Source organism: Quercus suber, unplaced genomic scaffold, assembly GCF_002906115.3.
Source record: "Quercus suber isolate HL8 unplaced genomic scaffold, Cork oak 2.0 scaffold_225, whole genome shotgun sequence".
Classification (NCBI taxonomy): Eukaryota; Viridiplantae; Streptophyta; class Magnoliopsida; order Fagales; family Fagaceae; genus Quercus; species Quercus suber.
In genome coordinates, this window is record NW_027069683.1 from 245,912 (window position 1) to 263,378 (window position 17,467).

At 37.2% G+C, this 17,467-nt stretch overlaps 1 protein-coding gene across 5 annotated transcripts; it reads left to right on the forward strand.

Annotated features, from left to right (window-relative positions):
- The first annotated feature begins 5,941 nt into the window (after positions 1-5,941).
- LOC112001630 (uncharacterized) lies at positions 5,942-17,435 on the forward strand. 5 transcript variants are annotated; one of them, XM_065780106.1, is made up of 5 exons: positions 5,943-6,700; positions 7,149-8,006; positions 9,652-10,290; positions 10,381-10,812; positions 14,152-17,435. In XM_065780106.1, exons 1-5 carry the CDS (start codon positions 6,544-6,546, stop codon positions 17,157-17,159), a joined length of 5,094 nt encoding a protein of 1,697 aa, XP_065636178.1. In that variant the 5' UTR covers positions 5,943-6,543; the 3' UTR covers positions 17,160-17,435. The 5 variants fall into 5 exon arrangements, with proteins under 5 accessions (XP_065636177.1, XP_065636178.1, XP_023889572.2 ...); XM_024033804.2 differs by having other exon boundaries at positions 5,943-6,164; positions 6,327-6,700; positions 9,652-10,812; XM_065780105.1 differs by having other exon boundaries at positions 5,942-6,700; positions 9,652-10,812; positions 14,155-17,435.
- Positions 17,436-17,467: the final 32 nt, after the last annotated feature.

The following is a 17,467-nucleotide window of genomic DNA, read 5'->3' on the forward strand; positions in this document are numbered from 1 at the left end:
CCCCCCCCCCCCTCCAGCTCTCTCTCTCTCTCTCTCTCTCTGTTTTATTTTTATTTTCTATTATTACATGATTCTAGAACATTCGTCCCCAATGCAGTCCAGATAGGTCATCTTCGTCCAAAAGTAGTTGGCCCAGCTTGTAGCCATCGCTCATCTTCGTCCCCAACGCAGTCCAGATGGATCAGATGTTTTCTGTTTTTTTTTTTTTTTACTTTATTGTTATGATTTGATTAATTTTAAAATTGTGTTTTTTAGTTTGTATTCTGATAATTATTATACTTGAGTTTAGAGATGTTTGAGAGAAAGATTGTTGAGTTTGTAGTTGTGAGAGGAGAGAGAAACGGGGTATTTGTGTAAAAGTGCTTTCATAGCACTTTTCTCTCCACATTTTCCTCCCGATTTGGGATGATAAAAAAAGTGGGCGCAGGAGGGAAAATTTTCTCCCATGTTTTCTATGTTTTTGTCTCTCTTATTTTCCTTCTCCAACCAAATAGTGGAAAACATCATTTTTCACTATATTTCTCTCTCCTTATTTTCCATCCTCCTTATTTTCACTCAAACTAAACACACCCTTAATTTACACTTACAAATTAATGCGAACCCTATGTTTTAGTCTTAACGCATCATTAATTTGTTGGTGCGTGTTCTTCAAACACTTGGCCCCTTTGTGTGAGTCTCGTATTGGTTAAAAATTTACTCTTAATTTTGTGTGTACATACACTGATACACGTACAGACATACCATTATTGTAGACTTTTTATATTATATTTAGAAATATGGCATAGCTTGTACGTGGGTCTAATCTATCTCACACGCACGTCTCACTTTGATTTGGTTTGACCAAATAAGAATAACTATTGGCTAAGCTGGTGGGTTTTTGTAGTCATTTGGTATTGTTGGGTATTTTGACATGGTTGTCTAATTAACTTGCTCAAAATACACTTTCAAAGTGTCATTAGATATTTTATTCTCATTCTTTCTCACATAAATACATCTCTCACAAGCAAAAAAACAAAATCATTTGGTTATCTCTCAGTCGAAGGAAAGGTAAGGTTGTGCGGGGAAGTGTCACCAACACAAATTAAATATGCTATACAGTTTAATTTGGTTAGGTCCTTCTCATGCTCTCTCTCATTTCGTCCATGACCTTCCTCATTTGGTCCACCTCTTTCTCCAAATGTGGTACCCTCTGTGAAGCTGCACCCCTTGATTGATTTTCAGATTCAAGGTTTCTTTCACCTTCCCGACTTTGTTCACGTTCGTCCCCACGAGCCTCATGCCTTTGCCTTCTAAAATTAATCTCCCTTTGCAAGTCTTGATTCTGGTGAGTTAATTCTGCCATGGCAGCGGCCATGTATTGCATTTGTTGGGCAGAAGGGGGCTGCATGGCAGGCGCTGATTGCTGACCGCGATGGGGATTACTAGAAGCGTCTCTACTCTCCTGGGGGCCTGGACTGGTAGCCCCTGATCTTGTCCGGACCATCTCAGCCCTTTTTCAGAGAAAGAAATAGTAGAACTGGCAAATAGAATTCAATTACGATGAATACAATCTGATTTCTTTCCCACAGACTGCGCCAACTGATATTCTTACAGAAATCAGTGGGCTGAAGATTCCCGAGTCTTGATCTTGAAGAGAATCCTGTAAAACAAAATTAGATCAGAGGAGACCGGTGGGTGCCGGCCCAGGGTCCTCCGATGGCAAAGTTAATATTGTCTCTAGTCGTCTAAAGAAAGAAAGCGCTATCCAGAAAATATTTTTTTTTAGAAGAATTTTTCATACCTCGCTTCTCTGCCAACGTGCCCTTTATATAGTGTTAGACAAAAACGGTTACCTTGTAACTTCTCCAGTTGTTGCGGGTTTTGAGAGTAACCGCTTGCAACCGCTATGGCAGTTATTAATACTTGGATTTCATAACTGATCATTTACTGCGGAACGGTTGCTGGAATATTGCATTCATTGAGAGCAGACGCAACCCTTCATCTCGTCCGTTCTACCTCTGCCAAAGACAAGATGCTATAATAACGCTGGCTCGTCCATCCTTAAGGACGGACGAGCCATTTTCACAATGCCTCGTCTTTGTTCCTCAGGATGAAGGAGGCAAGGACAAGTATTGACTCCATTGGTGAAGCTCCTTTTTCCTGTGATGAGGTTTCATAGACGACCCGAGCTATCTTTTTCCTTCCCCATTGTTTGGACGAGTCGTGTGGACGACTTAGGAGTTAGACATTTTTGCCTCTTCATCATATATTAATATTATAGATTCACACATTAATTAGACACTGTACAATATTACACATCATCATGAGATTAATGTGTTTTATTAAAAAAAAATATATATATATATATATATTTTTTATTTTTATTTTGAGTCACGTGATCATCTGAGGATAGTTATATTATTTTAAGTAAAACTTTATTAAAGTTTCGAGTGGTTCACTAATTTTTTTGAGTTTCGATTACTTCTAATACTTTTTAAAAAAGAATCTCCATTTGTTTTAATAAGAAATTGTTACATTACTCACTAATTAAATAAAATATGGGATTAAAACTCATTATCACTTACCATTGTATATTTAAAACAAAATGATATATCTAGTTAAAAATGTACAGAAGGTAAGCCAAGTCCAATTTTTTTAAGCTATGCTTTGCACATGCATTATTAATGGTGTAGAGATGACGTTCATTAAGGCACAAGCATATACAAGGTGACACCAAGCCATAGGGGTGGCAAAATTTGACATGACCCGCGAACCCAACACGACAAGACACGAAATTAGCAGGTTATGGATTGAGACTTAACGGGTTTGTGTCATATTCAGGTTGAGATGACTGACTCGTTTAATAAATGGGTTAAGTTAGTGTTGAACACATATAACCCATTTGACTTGTCTAACTTGTTCAATTAAATGACATTTTACCAATATACTCTTCAAACTCTAGGTATATAAGCATATTAGTTGTTGTGATTTATTTTTTTGACATATTGTGATTGATTATTTGTAATATTGGGATATGCCTTAGTTTTGAATGATTATTTGTGATACAATTACTCGTTAGTTCTAAATTTTATATTAAAAATATTTATTTGTTTGTTTTTTCATAAATTTTTTTTTTTCATTTTGATAAAATATGATAAACAGGTTGACACGATTGACCCGTTTAATAAATGGGTCGTGTTAGGATTGAGGAATCTTGACCCGTTTAATCAACATGTCGGGTTAGTGTTGACCTATGTAGTCGAATACTCATGACTTCACATGATACGAACCTGACACACGAACACGAATTACCACCCTAGCATGCCATGCCAAACAAATAGGTGAGGACAATGGCATTATTGGTTCACTAAAACCTTTTTTTTTTTTTTTCCCCCTCCTATTAACGCAGACAAGAAAGTTTTTCATGTGAATGGTGAGCAATTTTGGATAGTTGATGACAAGGGAAATTGAGTCATTGACCCTTTGTTCTCCTTTTTCAAGAGTCAAGACTACTACAAGAGGGGTTCTGTTGTCACTTAGCCCAAACCCTATTGGCTATGGAAACATCTTAATTGGAATATTGATGGTCATTTAATTTGGCCCCAAAATCGTTGAATAATTGGAAAGATTAATAATCTAATATCACACCAAACGAGAGATCAGTTGCTTGACAATGCTAAAAAAAATTCAATTTGATTAACAATTTTTTTTTAAATACTATATATTTTCGGGTCATATTAATAGGTGACTTTAAAGTAATTGTTAATAAACAACATTAAAAAAATTTTAACACTACTTTTATGAGAAATATAAGAAGTTGTTAAAAAAATTATTTACTTTATCAATTTTCCATAAAATGTTTTTATAAATAATTCCTAAACCAATACATTTAGGACATTTAATAACATTTTTCTATATTTTTTTTTGGTCCTGTTAACTAGTGTCCTTAGAAAAATTGTTAATAAATTATATTATGAAAATTCTGACACCACTTTCATAAGAAATATAACAAGCTATCAAAAAAATTAATTGCACTATCATTTTCTTGTACAATATTTCTAATAATAGTTCTTAAACCATCTTAAGGCATCTGTTAACAATTATTATTATTATTTTTAACTAAGCAAGTTAACCTCAAATGTATTCAATTTTTTGTTTTCAAAATCGGAGATTATTCATCTCATAAATATGCTCGAACCAGTCGGGATTCGCAGAAGTTGGGGATATCTTATTGTGATTCTTATCACATAATTTTCTCCAAATTCAAAAAAACTTATTTAATTTTTGTAAGTTTGAGGAAATAAAATCAATTAAATATTCGTTCGAATTCACAAACCGCGGACACGAAGGTATTGTCATTTTAAAAAAAATCAAAGGCTAAAACCGTCATAAAAAAAAGGTGTGCGGCGCGTGAATAAGACCAGAGGTCCCGTAAATATTCCCAAAAACCAGGGGCTTTTTCCGGAGTCCAAATGGGGACACAGGGGGCCAAAGTAAAAAGGAAAAGTTGATTGAGATAACAATAGAAAAAAGTAAAAGAGAGGGACAGAGAAAATAATTAAACATAGGTGGAGAAAAAATTTTAAAAAAATTACAACCAAATATTAAACAAAAAGGAGAAAATTATATTAAAGGCCTAATTTTAAACCATATTTTAAATTAGATCCCAGATATATTATTTATTAATTAAAATTACAAATTTATGAAACTTTTCATTTTTATCAAATTAAAGTATTCTTCAAACCAATTTGGAAAGTTTCTCTATACTAATACACGGCAACTAGAAATTGGCTATTTATACGTGGTTTTTGTCATTTAACCTTAATAGTTATGTAATTTATTTAAATAATTTTAGGACAAATTTGGCTCTATACATATTTGAAGTTTTGAGCTTTAATCACCAATAAGAATATGATATTTGTTATTGTTATGGGCATTGCATATGACTCACTTAACTCAATCAACCAAGTGAGTCACGTGCATTGATGAGACATATGTAGTATTTTTATTAATGGTTAAAGCCAAACATTTTTCATATTTTTTATGATTCATGAGATTTTAATATATATGGATAGTTTTTTAAATTGTCATAAAAATAGGTTAGAGAATATTCCTCTAATCCGGTTTGGAACAAAACTTTGTTATTCACTATTATGGGCAATAAAGAAATAGAGAAAAGTGGAAAACTGTCAACTATACTTAACGTTTCTCTTAGAGATTGTTCCAAAATCAATTTGGCGGCCATCAAACAAATATCATATAAAGAGAACTCTCTCTTTAAAATAGAAAATTAGCTAGTTACCCATATAAAACACAAAACTTTATCAATATAGGTTTCCTTATTACACTTTAGCAGTTCCCATCTGAATAACATGGATTGTAAACCTCATTCTTTCCTATACTACAAATGAGCCTACCCTTGGCCAAAACCTTTATGATGTCAATTTTCAACACTCCCAATACACGCTTTATATTGTCGTCTTTTTGGACTCTTTAAAACAACTATTGCCATCTTATCTTCGTCCATATAGTAACAATGTATAGCTTTTCAATAAAGAATTTTACAAAAAATGATGTTGATGGTGCCAGAAAACATCCAAGTCCAAACACTCGTCCGTATGGTCGTCCACCTCAATGCTCAGCTGTGCTTAATACCCTCGTCCCTCCGTTACCACCAATGCCCGTTTAAGCTCGTCCAGTGTAGGACGAGCGGGCTGCATATCTCGTCCTTCAGTAATGAAGATGTGATTTACAAATAAATTTTCCTGAAAGAAAAAAACTGTGAAATTCAAATTTAGGTTGCGTTGCCTAGTCTTATTGGAGGTTTTAAAATAAAAGTTTTCTAAATTTGGGATATTAATTGAAAAAGCAAACAATTTGGGACCAAATAAAAAGAAAAAGAAAAAAGAAAATTGTAGTAATTTTATTGATAGCGGACGCGAAATTAGGTTGCAATGGAATTCAAAAGGGGCGTTGAGATCCGGGCAGCAATTTTCTCTCTCCTTCTTTTTCCTTTCTCTCTCTATCCCTCTGGGCTCTCTTTGTCCCTTATCGGCTCACGCTCTCAAAATCTTTCTCGCTCTAGATGCAGATTTTCGTTTTCCACCAGCCAAGAAACAGAGAGAGAAACTTCTCAAGCGCTAGGAGAAGAGAACCAGAATCAGTGGCTATCACTCTCCCACTAGGTACTTCCTTCGATCTTCTTCACAAGCCCTAGAATATATAGATTTCTCTCTCTCTCTCTCTCTCTTGCCGCTTTGCTTTTTTTGCTTTGCGGCTAGGTTTTTTTTTTCTTTCTTTCTCCTATTTATCTCTTTTATCTATTTGCGGTGGTTCAAACTTCAAAGCGCTGTGGAGTTTGGGGTTCGATTTTTGTTGTTGTTGTTGCGGAGGATAAAAAAGCCCTAGGAATTTGAAGGTGTTCTAGCTCTGGTTTTGGCGGTGTATACGATCTGGTTCTGTGTGAGAAACCCTAGGGGGTTGGGTTGGTGTTTTGTGGCGTGTGAAATTATCGGTTTGGTTTGAGGGTTAGTTGTGGCTGCCCATGCGATTGGGTTGGTTTTCATGCCGCCGGAGCCATTGTCTAGCGATCGGAAGGAGAGGAAGCACGATAGGTCGTCGGAGTCGCTAGGGTCCGCCGCGAGATGGAGGGGGGACTCGTCCTATCACGGATCGCGCGAGTTCTATCGTGGAGGATCCGCCGAGTTTCGCAGACCAACAGGTCGGTTTTTTCCTCTTTTCTTCATCTTAATTTTTGGCCCCTTTTTTTGTTCTCTCTTCAATTTCTCCCATTTAGAATACCTAAATTTAGGGTTTTCTTCATCTAGAATATGTATATTTTGTAACTTTTGGGGTTTTTTTGGGGTCATCTTCATCACATATCTGATTTGGGAGTCTGAAACTTTATTTTTGTTAGTTTTATATTTTTTTTGGGTTTGGGTAGATCTATGATTAGCTTTTGATTATTTGGTTTATTGAAGATCCGGGCGTTATGATTCTGAAGAATTAGGATTTTTGGGGGATTTTTTTTTTTTCTGGGATAATTAGTTTTTTTTTTTTTTTTTTTTTGGGGCTAGAAAATATATACGCTTCTTTTTGGCAAGAATATATACGTTGCTTGTGTTGATATATTTGGATTTTGTCTTTTTTTGTTAAATTACTTTATGAAGGTCATGGTAAGCAGGGTGGTTGGCACATGTATACTGAAGAATCTGGACATGGGTATGTGCCTTCTCGGTCGGGTGACAAGATGCTGGAAGATGAGGGTTGCCGGCTGTTGTTTTCGCGTGGAGATGGAAAATATGGCAGGAGCAGTAGGGAAAACAGATTTAGTCAGAGAGATTGGAAAGGTCATTCATGGGAAAGTGGCATTGGCTCTCCAAATACGCCCGGGAGGCTGGTTGATGCGAGTAATAATGATCTGAGGTCAGTGGATGATATGATAACTTGTTCGTCTCACCCTAACTCCGACTTTGTGAATACGTGGGATCGGCTTCACTCAAAAGATCAACCTGATAAGATGACTGGTGTCAATGGGTTGGGCACAGGACAGAGATGTGATAGAGAGAACTCACTGGGCTCGGATTGGAAGACACTTAAGTGGAGCCGCTCTGGAAGCTTGTCTTCGAGGGGTTCAGGTTTTAGCCATTCAAGTAGCTCGAAGAGCATGGGGGGTGTGGATTCCAATGAAACGAAGGCCGATGTACAGTATAAAAATGCAACTCCTATTCAGTCTCCTTCAGGAGACGCTGCGGCGTGTGTGACATCTGCTGCACCGTTTGAAGAAGCCACCTCTAAGAAGAAGCCGCGACTTGGATGGGGTGAGGGCCTGGCAAAGTATGAGAAAAAGAAAGTTGAAGGCCCTGATGGTAGCGTTAACAAAGATGGGGCTCTCATTTCTACTAGTAGTACAGAACCCATCCATTCTTTTGTTTCAAACATGGCTGAAAAAAGCCCCAGAGTCACAGTTTTTTCAGACTGTGCATCACCTGCAACCCCATCTTCTGTTGCGTGCAGCTCCTCACCAGGTAGGTTCATGTTTTTTTTTAATGGCTTTGTAAGTTATTTCCGAGTGGCAACTATTTTTTTCGTCTATATTACATATAAGGAGAAATCTCCCATGGAAGCCTCTTTGAATCACTAATATCTCTGTTGTTTATAAGTTGTTAATGGTAATACTTTGATTTGCTCTAGAGGAGCATAGGCGTAGAAGTAACTGAAATAACATGGGGCAATTCTTTGTTGTAAGGAGCACATTGCAGCCTGCACAACATGGGGAATGAAATAATGATAAGATCTGTGAAGTTAAATTGAACTGTAATATTCTGTTGGTGTTATCTATTACAATAATCAGTTGATACGTATAATTTTGTTTGTTTGTTTGTTTATTTTATGGTTTTATTTTGAGATGGAAGTTCAATAGAGTTAGGTCACATCCCATTCTTTCTGAGGGGCCCTTTTACCCATTTTTTGCTAATCCTAAAGATGCTAGCAATGGTTCATTGGATGTTACCAAGGTTTTTTTCTTTTGAAAGATCAATGGTACTTTATGCATATTTTGCTATTTATCTTTTGGTTGCTAAGGCAGGCAAATTTTAATCCTTGCATTTGTGTCAGAAGTTTGGATGTTATTTATTTGGAGAAAGAGTAACCGAAGAAATTAAAGGTTGAGAGAGATTAAATTGTCAGTGACATTGGATGCCATAACCACAACTAAACCAGCTGTCAAGATCCTTACTGCTTCAGACCAGCTCTATAACTGTCTTGAGGCTGTTTTAATCCTCTATGAGCAATACATATTTTTATTGATATGAATTGAATTTTTAATTCACGCGTAGGTTTTAGTTTGCTCAACGGGTAAAGTCTTTTATTGTCTAATAAGAGATTAGGGGTTCAATCTCTGCTTATACCAAAAACTAATTGGTGTCTGATGATAAAGAGCAATCATCATGGAGTAGATGCCATAGGATTGAATTACTATCATATTCATTAAATAAAAAATAAAAAATTTTTAATTCACACTCAAAAATTGTAAGAACATTTAGGGGTAGAGATTGAGATGTAGACAGGCTTGGTATATGGACCTTAGGCCATGGAAGTGTTGTCACCATGGAGAAGGGAAGTTTTGGTTATGCCTTCAATAATGCCTCCTCTTTTGTGAACCTTAAGATGGATTTTATTTTTTGGGGTTAAAGTTAAGCTTATTTGGACTGCATAATCTTGGTTATTGGGATTTAGATCCAAAATGAATAATCAGGACCAAAGATTAATGAGATATTTTGGGGAGTAGATGATGATTGGCAGCTGTTGGTGGTACAAGGTATTTTCATGCATTTTGACATTTTTTTATATTGATTGTGAAAAAGTTGTGGGGCATGTGACACAAGACAAGATTGGGTTTTCCTTGAGAATCTGTATTGCATTTAATACGCACACTGCTTACGTACTATTTATTATCTATGAATTAAATGCTGAAGTGGCCTATTATATACTCTGAGGGCCATTTGAAGAAATTTTATTTTTACAAATCCTTTTCTTATTACATGACAGAAAAGGAATATTGGGTTGTCAAAAATACTTGCCTTTTATTGCTATTTTCCCTTGTGAATAAGCATCTCATATGCCATTTTCCCACACCTCTTCTAATCTAAGTTTTTCCAATCAATGTAACAGGTGTGGAGGATAAATCATTTGGGAAGGCAGCAAATATTGATAATGATATTAGTAACTTATGTGTTTCACCTAGTCCTGTTTCTCAAAATCATCTTGAAGGTTTTCCTTTTAATTTAGAGAAGTTAGATACAAACTCAATATCTAATTTGGGGTCTTCACTTGTTGAATTGTTGCAACCCGACGATCCAAGTTCAGTGGATTCATGTTATGAGAGGGGCACTGCTATCAATAAGTTACTAATATATAAAGGTGAAATTTCAAAGGCGCTGGAGTTGACTGAGTCTGAAATTGATTTACTTGAAAATGAACTTAAGTCATTGAAGTCTGAATCTGAAAGTGGCGACCCTCGTCCAGCTGTATCCAGTTCTTTGCCAGTGGAGAACAATGCAAAACGCTGCAACGAGCAGGATGCTGTCTCCAGTTTGATTCCTAGACCTGCACAATTGCATGTTGTTTCTTTTGGGGATACAGTTGCGGAGAAGATGCCTCTTTGTAATGGTGCCTCGGAAGAAGTTCATGCAGCTCTTAAGGATGATGATATGGATAGTCCAGGAACTGCAACATCCAAGTTTGTGGAACCTCTTTCTTTGGTGAAAGTAGTCTCTTCACCTGATAAGGTGGAACATGGTGTTTCTTCAGGTAATTTGGATGCAATTCAATTTCAGTCTGGAGATGTGGATGTGAAATGCTCTGTGGATGTGGATGTGAAATGCTCTGTGCCTGGTTCAGGTTGGGATAACACTGGTGCTCTTGTTTCCAATGAGTTGAGCTCACATACCGATGGAGAAGAGGCATTATGTGATTTAATATTGGCTTCCAACAGAGAATGTGCAAGTAGAGCATCTGAAGTGTTCAAAAGGCTATTGCCCAGAGATCAATGTATGACTGATATTTTTCAAGCTGCCAAATTCTCTTCCTGTCAGGATTCTTCTTTAATCAAAGAAAAATTTGCAAGGAGGAAGCAGTTTTTAAGATTTAAGGAGCGGGTTATTACCCTCAAGTTTAAAGCGTTTCAGCACCTTTGGAAGGAAGATATGCGATTACTTTCTGTGAGGAAACACCGTCCAAAATCTCAGAAGAAATCTGAGTTGAGCTTGCGGACGGCACACAATGGGAATCAGAAGCATCGGTCTTCCATTCGCTCTCGTTTTTCTTCTCCTGGTAAGAAAATTTTGGTATCTAATTTTTGTTTTCTGAATTTGGTTTTCTGGTCATGAAATGAAGCACACAAAATTCACTTTAGTCTGTAATGTAGTATAACTTTTAGAGCAATCAATTCTGTTCCATCCTGGTGGGATATTGGTGTCGATAGCATTTCCGTAGAATTGGCTTCATTTCCTCTCAGATTTAGTTGGTTTTGCTACGTATAAAATTTCGGTACTTATATATATATATCAGAATTTGAATGCTGAACTTTGATACCAGGAAACGTTGAATATTGATCTGATCCATGAATTTTTAGTTTTGTAAATTACATGTTGGTAGGATGCAAATTTTTAAATATATAATAGGAATATAATTGCATGATTTATTAATATTTCAATATATTTATTATTGATTGGTGTAGTTGCTATCTCATATCCTTCTGTCACTAATTGTTGTGTTGACTGACTTATTATGTATGGTATCTCTTGTTCATATTTATGTTTTCATGTTTTGTGGTAAATGATTGTTTTTACACCTGACAAGTGGTGGATTTATCTTGTGAAATTTTTTTACATTTGACAAATAGTGGTGGATTATCTGGCACCCATAATTTTGCCCTCAAGGGAGAACCTATATCCGCCGTGATTAATGTCATGACTCTCATCCTTCTTGAAATTTCTGTAGTTTTAATGTCCTGAACTACTTCAAGGATGCATGATATGTGAAGGCAAATTATTTTTTTGGTAGTATTCTTAAATATCTTTCTATAGGAGAGAGGCTTGTTATTTCAAGCACATTGACTAGTTGTATAAGTGTTTACCTGCATTCATTTTTCATTTCTTATCTCATATTACTTTCCTTTATATATATAAATAAAATAGATAAAGGCAAGTAATATAAAATTCATTAAAAAAGTCCAAAAAACAACACTATCCTTGTATACAGGATGTATACAAAAGAATAGCAAAAAAAAATGATACTGTTTACTTTTTCATACTTCCAGCTCTTTCAAATTAATATTCTAGACTTCTAGTGCAAAATATTACCGGTACTTCTAGGTTATTACCCCCCTCTTTTGTTTTTACCTTATATGTACTATAGAAAATATAATTTTTCCTCTAATTTATGAAGTTTGCCCTTGGTTTAAGATTGCTCTGCTTGGCTTCCTTCCCTTGCGGTACACATTTTTGTCTTGGCACTACCCCATTATATTGGACTAATGAAAGATAATTGATTCTATTTAATTGTAGCCAATAAACCATAGGAAGAGGTTACTGGCTGATCAGAGTATTGTGGTACAACTTATAAATCCAAAGTCGTGGACTGCAATAAAATTGACACAGAAGGCCAAATATTGACAGCTTTAAGAATCTATCTTTGATTTTTTTCCTAGTTGGCAACTTAAAGTGCCAAGATGCAGATCCTGACTTGGCTCATGTGGTGAAGGGTTGGGCTAGGTCATGACCTTTGACTTCACTTTTAGAATGAAGATTTTAAAGGAGTGCTGAGAGACCAAGAACATTGTTTATAGTGGTAGAGAGGACCTAATCTTAGCCAATTTCCTGCAAAGCATGAGTCTTGGATAGTGGGAAGAGTTGCGAGTACTCTAGGGTCTGTTTGGTTGGGTGGAAAAGAATAAGGGAGGTTGGAAAAAGGGGTGGGTGGACATTTTCCACCTGGGCCCACCAAAGACCATTCTCCCAAATTGGGAGGAAAATTTGGAGAGAACGTTTGTTCTGTGGAAATTACTATTTTGCCTTTTATTTTATTTTCATGTTTCTTTGACACCTATTACAAGAAATTAAAAAAAAAAAATAGTCAACAAAGATTATGATTGGGAGATTTTTTTCAGTGAGTTGTTTATTTTTATAATAAGTCATGTATTTAAGTCAGCTAATCATATAAAATGAACAGGTAAAGAAGTAATATAATATAAACATAATATAATAAATGCTATGTGTTCATCTATTCAAATTTACGTGAAATTATTTTTTATCCTCCCATTTTTCTATTCAACCAAAAAATTTTTTTTTTTTTCTACCCTTTTACTTCTCTATCCTCTCAACCAAATGGACCCTAGATTCAATATGCCTAGAGCCCTAGAGCGAGACATAACGACCAACTGTACAAGGATATATATTGATAGGTAGACTGGATGAGGAAAAATATCATAAGAAATTTTGGTGCATCAAGTGACAGCCTATGGTTCAAATCTTGTATCACGTTGAAACCGTTCTGCCTTTGCAGTGATATTTGTTAGAAATTGCATTTAAAAGAAGATACCTGGCTTATTTTGAGTGTGTTGTTTATAATTTGACATCTTTTAATATGGAGATACTAATTTATATATTTCCAATTTTGATGGATCTTAATGTTTTTGGAGAATGTCCTGACCATGAGCCTATTGTGAACCTGAAGTACTCTGTATTAGTTGAACTGGCTTTTTGATGACTTACCGTTAAGACATCCCAGCCAGCATGAGCAAGAGCAGAAGAAAAAGCATGAACAAGAGCAGAAGATAATGAATTGCTTTATTTTTCAATGCCATGAAAGTCTTCATCTGTCTCTATGGGACATGATAGGGGTATACTGTAGAACCCTTGAAAAAAATATTCAGATTGCAATTAGTGAGGTTCCTTGTTTGATATTGCATATGAATTTTGTAGTGCATGTTTGAAACTGCACTGACATAGGCAGGCTGTATTTAAAGCTGATTCAAACTCCACATGGGACTTTTTCTCTGAGTGAAGTGTTTTATGGTGCAAGGGGGCTTACCTGTGATCTCTATGGATTTTAGTAAACTGGAATCTGATCAGGCAGGTGCAGTAGGATATAAGTATGTTAGTGGTTGCAGCATCTCTAATGTCACTGAGGTTTGGGAGCAATCTCCTAATTTTGAATTTGTCAAAATGCATTGATGCTATCTGGTTTTGGTCAGTCATCTCTGAAGTTGGAATGGTCTTTCATTAAAGTTGATGCCTTTTGATGTGGGGTGAAAAACTCAATGCCTTGATCTTCTTGCAGTTTTTATTATACCTCCGTATTTTGGTGTCAAGCTGGATTGCCTCCTCTTAGACACGAAGGATGTTTGTGCTAGCTGCAATCTTTCTTGTGTGGTCATGTTATTTATATTTACAATAATGAGTTTGAATGCTAGGTTGTTTTGATCAATCTTTGAATTCAATAAGTCCTTTGTTGAAGTACATGTTATGTTGGCCTCCACAATTTACTCCCCCCATGCCTCCCAAAACAAAAAAAAAAAAAGAGAGAATGAAAATGTTTTGAGTTTCTGTTGCTGATTTTTTATTTATTTAAATGATAAGTTTCTGATTTTTTCTTTTTATTTCCTTGCAGCAGGAAATCTGAGCCTGGTCCCGACAACAGAGATAATCAATTTTACAAGCAAGCTACTTTCAGATTCCCAAGTCAAGCTTTACAGGAGCGCTTTGAAAATGCCAGCCTTAATTTTAGACAAGAAGGAAAAGATAGTCTCAAGGTTTATCTCTAGTAATGGATTAGTTGAAGATCCTTGTGCTGTTGAGAAAGAACGGGAGATGATCAATCCATGGACATCTGAAGAGAAAGCGATTTTCATGGATAAATTAACCACTTTTGGGAAAGATTTCAGGAAGATTGCTTCTTTTCTTGACCACAAGACAACCGCAGATTGTGTGGAGTTCTACTACAAAAATCACAAATCTGATTGTTTTGAGAAAACAAAGAAGCAGGATTGCAGTAAGCAAGCGAAGTCCTCTACCAACACCTATCTGCTGACAGGGAAAAAGTGGAATCGTGAGATGAATGCTGCTTCTCTTGATATGTTGGGTGCAGCTTCAATGATGGCAGCTTGTGCTGACGATCATACGAGGAATCGACAGTCAAATGCTGGAAGAGTGTTTTTGGGTGGCTACAGTGAGTCCAAAACATTATGGGGTGATGATGGCATTTCAGAAAGGTCCGGCAGTCTTGATATTGTTGCGAATGAGAGAGAAACAGTCGCTGCTGATGTTTTAGCTGGTATATGTGGGTCTCTGTCATCGGAGGCTATGAGTTCTTGCATCACAAGTTCTGTTGACCCTGGAGAAAGCTTTCGGGAATGGAAGTGTCAAAAAGTGGACTCTTTGATAAAGCGGCCTTTGACACCTGATGTTACACAGGATGTCGATGATGAGACTTGTTCCGATGAGAGCTGTGGGGAGATGGATCCTTCTGATTGGACAGATGAGGAGAAGTCTATCTTCATACAGGCGGTGTCATCTTATGGTAAGGATTTTGTGATGATTTCACGGTGTGTGAGAACAAGATCACGGGACCAATGCAAAGTTTTCTTTAGTAAGGCCCGAAAGTGCCTTGGACTAGATTTGATGCATCCTGGGCCTAGAAATGTGGGAGCACCTGTAAGTGATGATGCTAATGGAGGTGGAAGTGACACTGAAGATGCTTGTGTTGTAGAGACTGGCGAGACTGGCTCAGCCACCTGTTGCAATAAGTCTGGCTGTGGACTTGAAGAGGACTTGCCCTTGTCCAATGTCAACATGAACCATGATTCTGATCCTGCTAAGATTGTGAACTTGCAATCTGACTTGAACAGGTTACAGGAAAACAATGGGATGGAATATATGGGCCAAGAAGTTGTTGAGGCTGTAGACACTTTGGTTCCTAGTGCAGGTCAGACAGAGGATAGGCCTGAGCTAGTTGTTCATGCTGAAAATAATATTATGGATGGTGTTAAAAACCAGCCTGACTTGGTGCATTCTGAGAAGACTGCAGTTGTCTTGGCCCATAATGAGATTGGAGGAGATCAAGTGATTGAACAGGGTATTCCGATTGCAGAACCAGTTTCTGTTGAAGAAACAATTGACTCTGGTCCATTTTCAGATGCTTTGGTGGAGAATAGAGCTGTTGCTTCTGAGGGATTCGAAAATGAATTAGAGAGGCAAGAATTGCCAGAAAGTAGTCTGAATGGACAAGATGAGAAATGCAATGCAGATACAAGTGGCTTGCAATGCTCGATACAAGATTCAAATACAACAGGAAATGCTTCTCTCCAGGCTGCTGATGGTTCTTGTTCTGGTTTCACTCTCAAACCTGAATACCAGCAGCAGATTTCATTGGAGTCAGAATATATGGAAAAACCTCATGTCTCTTTGCCTCAACAGAATTCTCCTACTACTGCAACTTCTGTGTCCCAAGATTCTGCTGCCATCTCATGTGATACTAGGTTGTCATCAACACTTGATTTTCATGGGAACAGGGACAAGCATTCTCTGAAATCTGTTCACCAGCATTTGCCAGGTCATGCTTTATTTGATCACGTTGAATCCTCCCAGATTTTAAGGGGCTATCCATTGCAGATTTCAAAGAAGAAAGAGATGAATGGTGATGTTAGTTGTAGAAACCTTTCTGAAATTCAAAACCTTTCACAGTCAGAGAGGAGTATCTCCACTCGATGCATGACACAGGATTGCTTTCTTCAGAAATGCAGCAGTTCAAAACCTCTCAGCTCAGTGGCTGAACTTCCACTTCTGTCCCAAAAGAGAGAGCAAACTAGTGACCATTCAAGAACTCGTTCACGAAGTTTGTCAGATGCAGATAAACCATGCAGGAATGGTGACGTAAAACTTTTTGGCCAGATACTTAGTAAAACAGCTTCCACGCAGAAGTCAAATTCTAGTACCCGTGAGAATGAGGAAAAGGGGGTGAATAATCCGAAGTCAAGCAGCAGCTTGTCTAATTTAAAAATTTCTGGCAGCCCCAATGTTGATGGGAGTTCAGCTCTCCTGAAGATTGATGGTAATAATTATATGAGTTATGGCTTTTGGGATGGGAATAAAATACAAGCTGGATTTTCATCTTTTACTGATTCTGCGTTCTTCTTGGCCAAATATCCTACTGCTTTTGCCAGTCCGCCGCCACCTTTGCCATCAGTAGTTAAGAGTAATGAACGAAATGTGAATGGTTTGTCGCCAGTTTTTCCATCGAGGGAAGTAAGTAGCAGCAATGGAGTGAGGGAAATAAGTAGCAGCAATGGAGTGGCTGATTATCAGGTTTATAGGAGTCGGGAGGGTGCAAAAGTGCAGCCATTCACAGTAGATATGAAGAGGCAAGATATATTCTCTGAGATGCAGAGACGAAATGGGTTTGAAGCAGTGTCGAGTTTACAGCCACAGGGAAGGGGGGTGGTTGGAATGAATGTAGTGGGAAGGGGAGTTCTTGTTGGGGGACCATGCACTAGTGTTTCCGATCCCGTGAAAGCCATTAAAATGCACTTTGCTAATTCTGACCAGTATGGTGGGGGGCAGAGTGGGAGCATAATTAGGGAGGAGGAATCTTGGAGAGGTAAGGGGGACATAGGCAGGTAGTAGATGGCATTCCGAGGGTCTCTTCTTGCAGGAGGAGAGGAGAGGAGAGGGAGGCTCTCACTGGCAAAAATATCTTTCTTTTGCCGCACCCTGTATAATAGTTTTTGTATTGTTCAATTAAAATGATAGGGGCAATGGACGGTTCTCAAAAGTCCGTCTTTTTGGTAAAGTGTTTTAGGTGGTTGTAATATTCCCAGTAGCTTTATATTTGTTGTATTTGATGATGGAAATACAGAAAAATAATCCGTGCAAGTTAGGAGGGGCAGTTTCAATTTCTGATCTGATGCAATCCTTTCTCATCCCGCCAC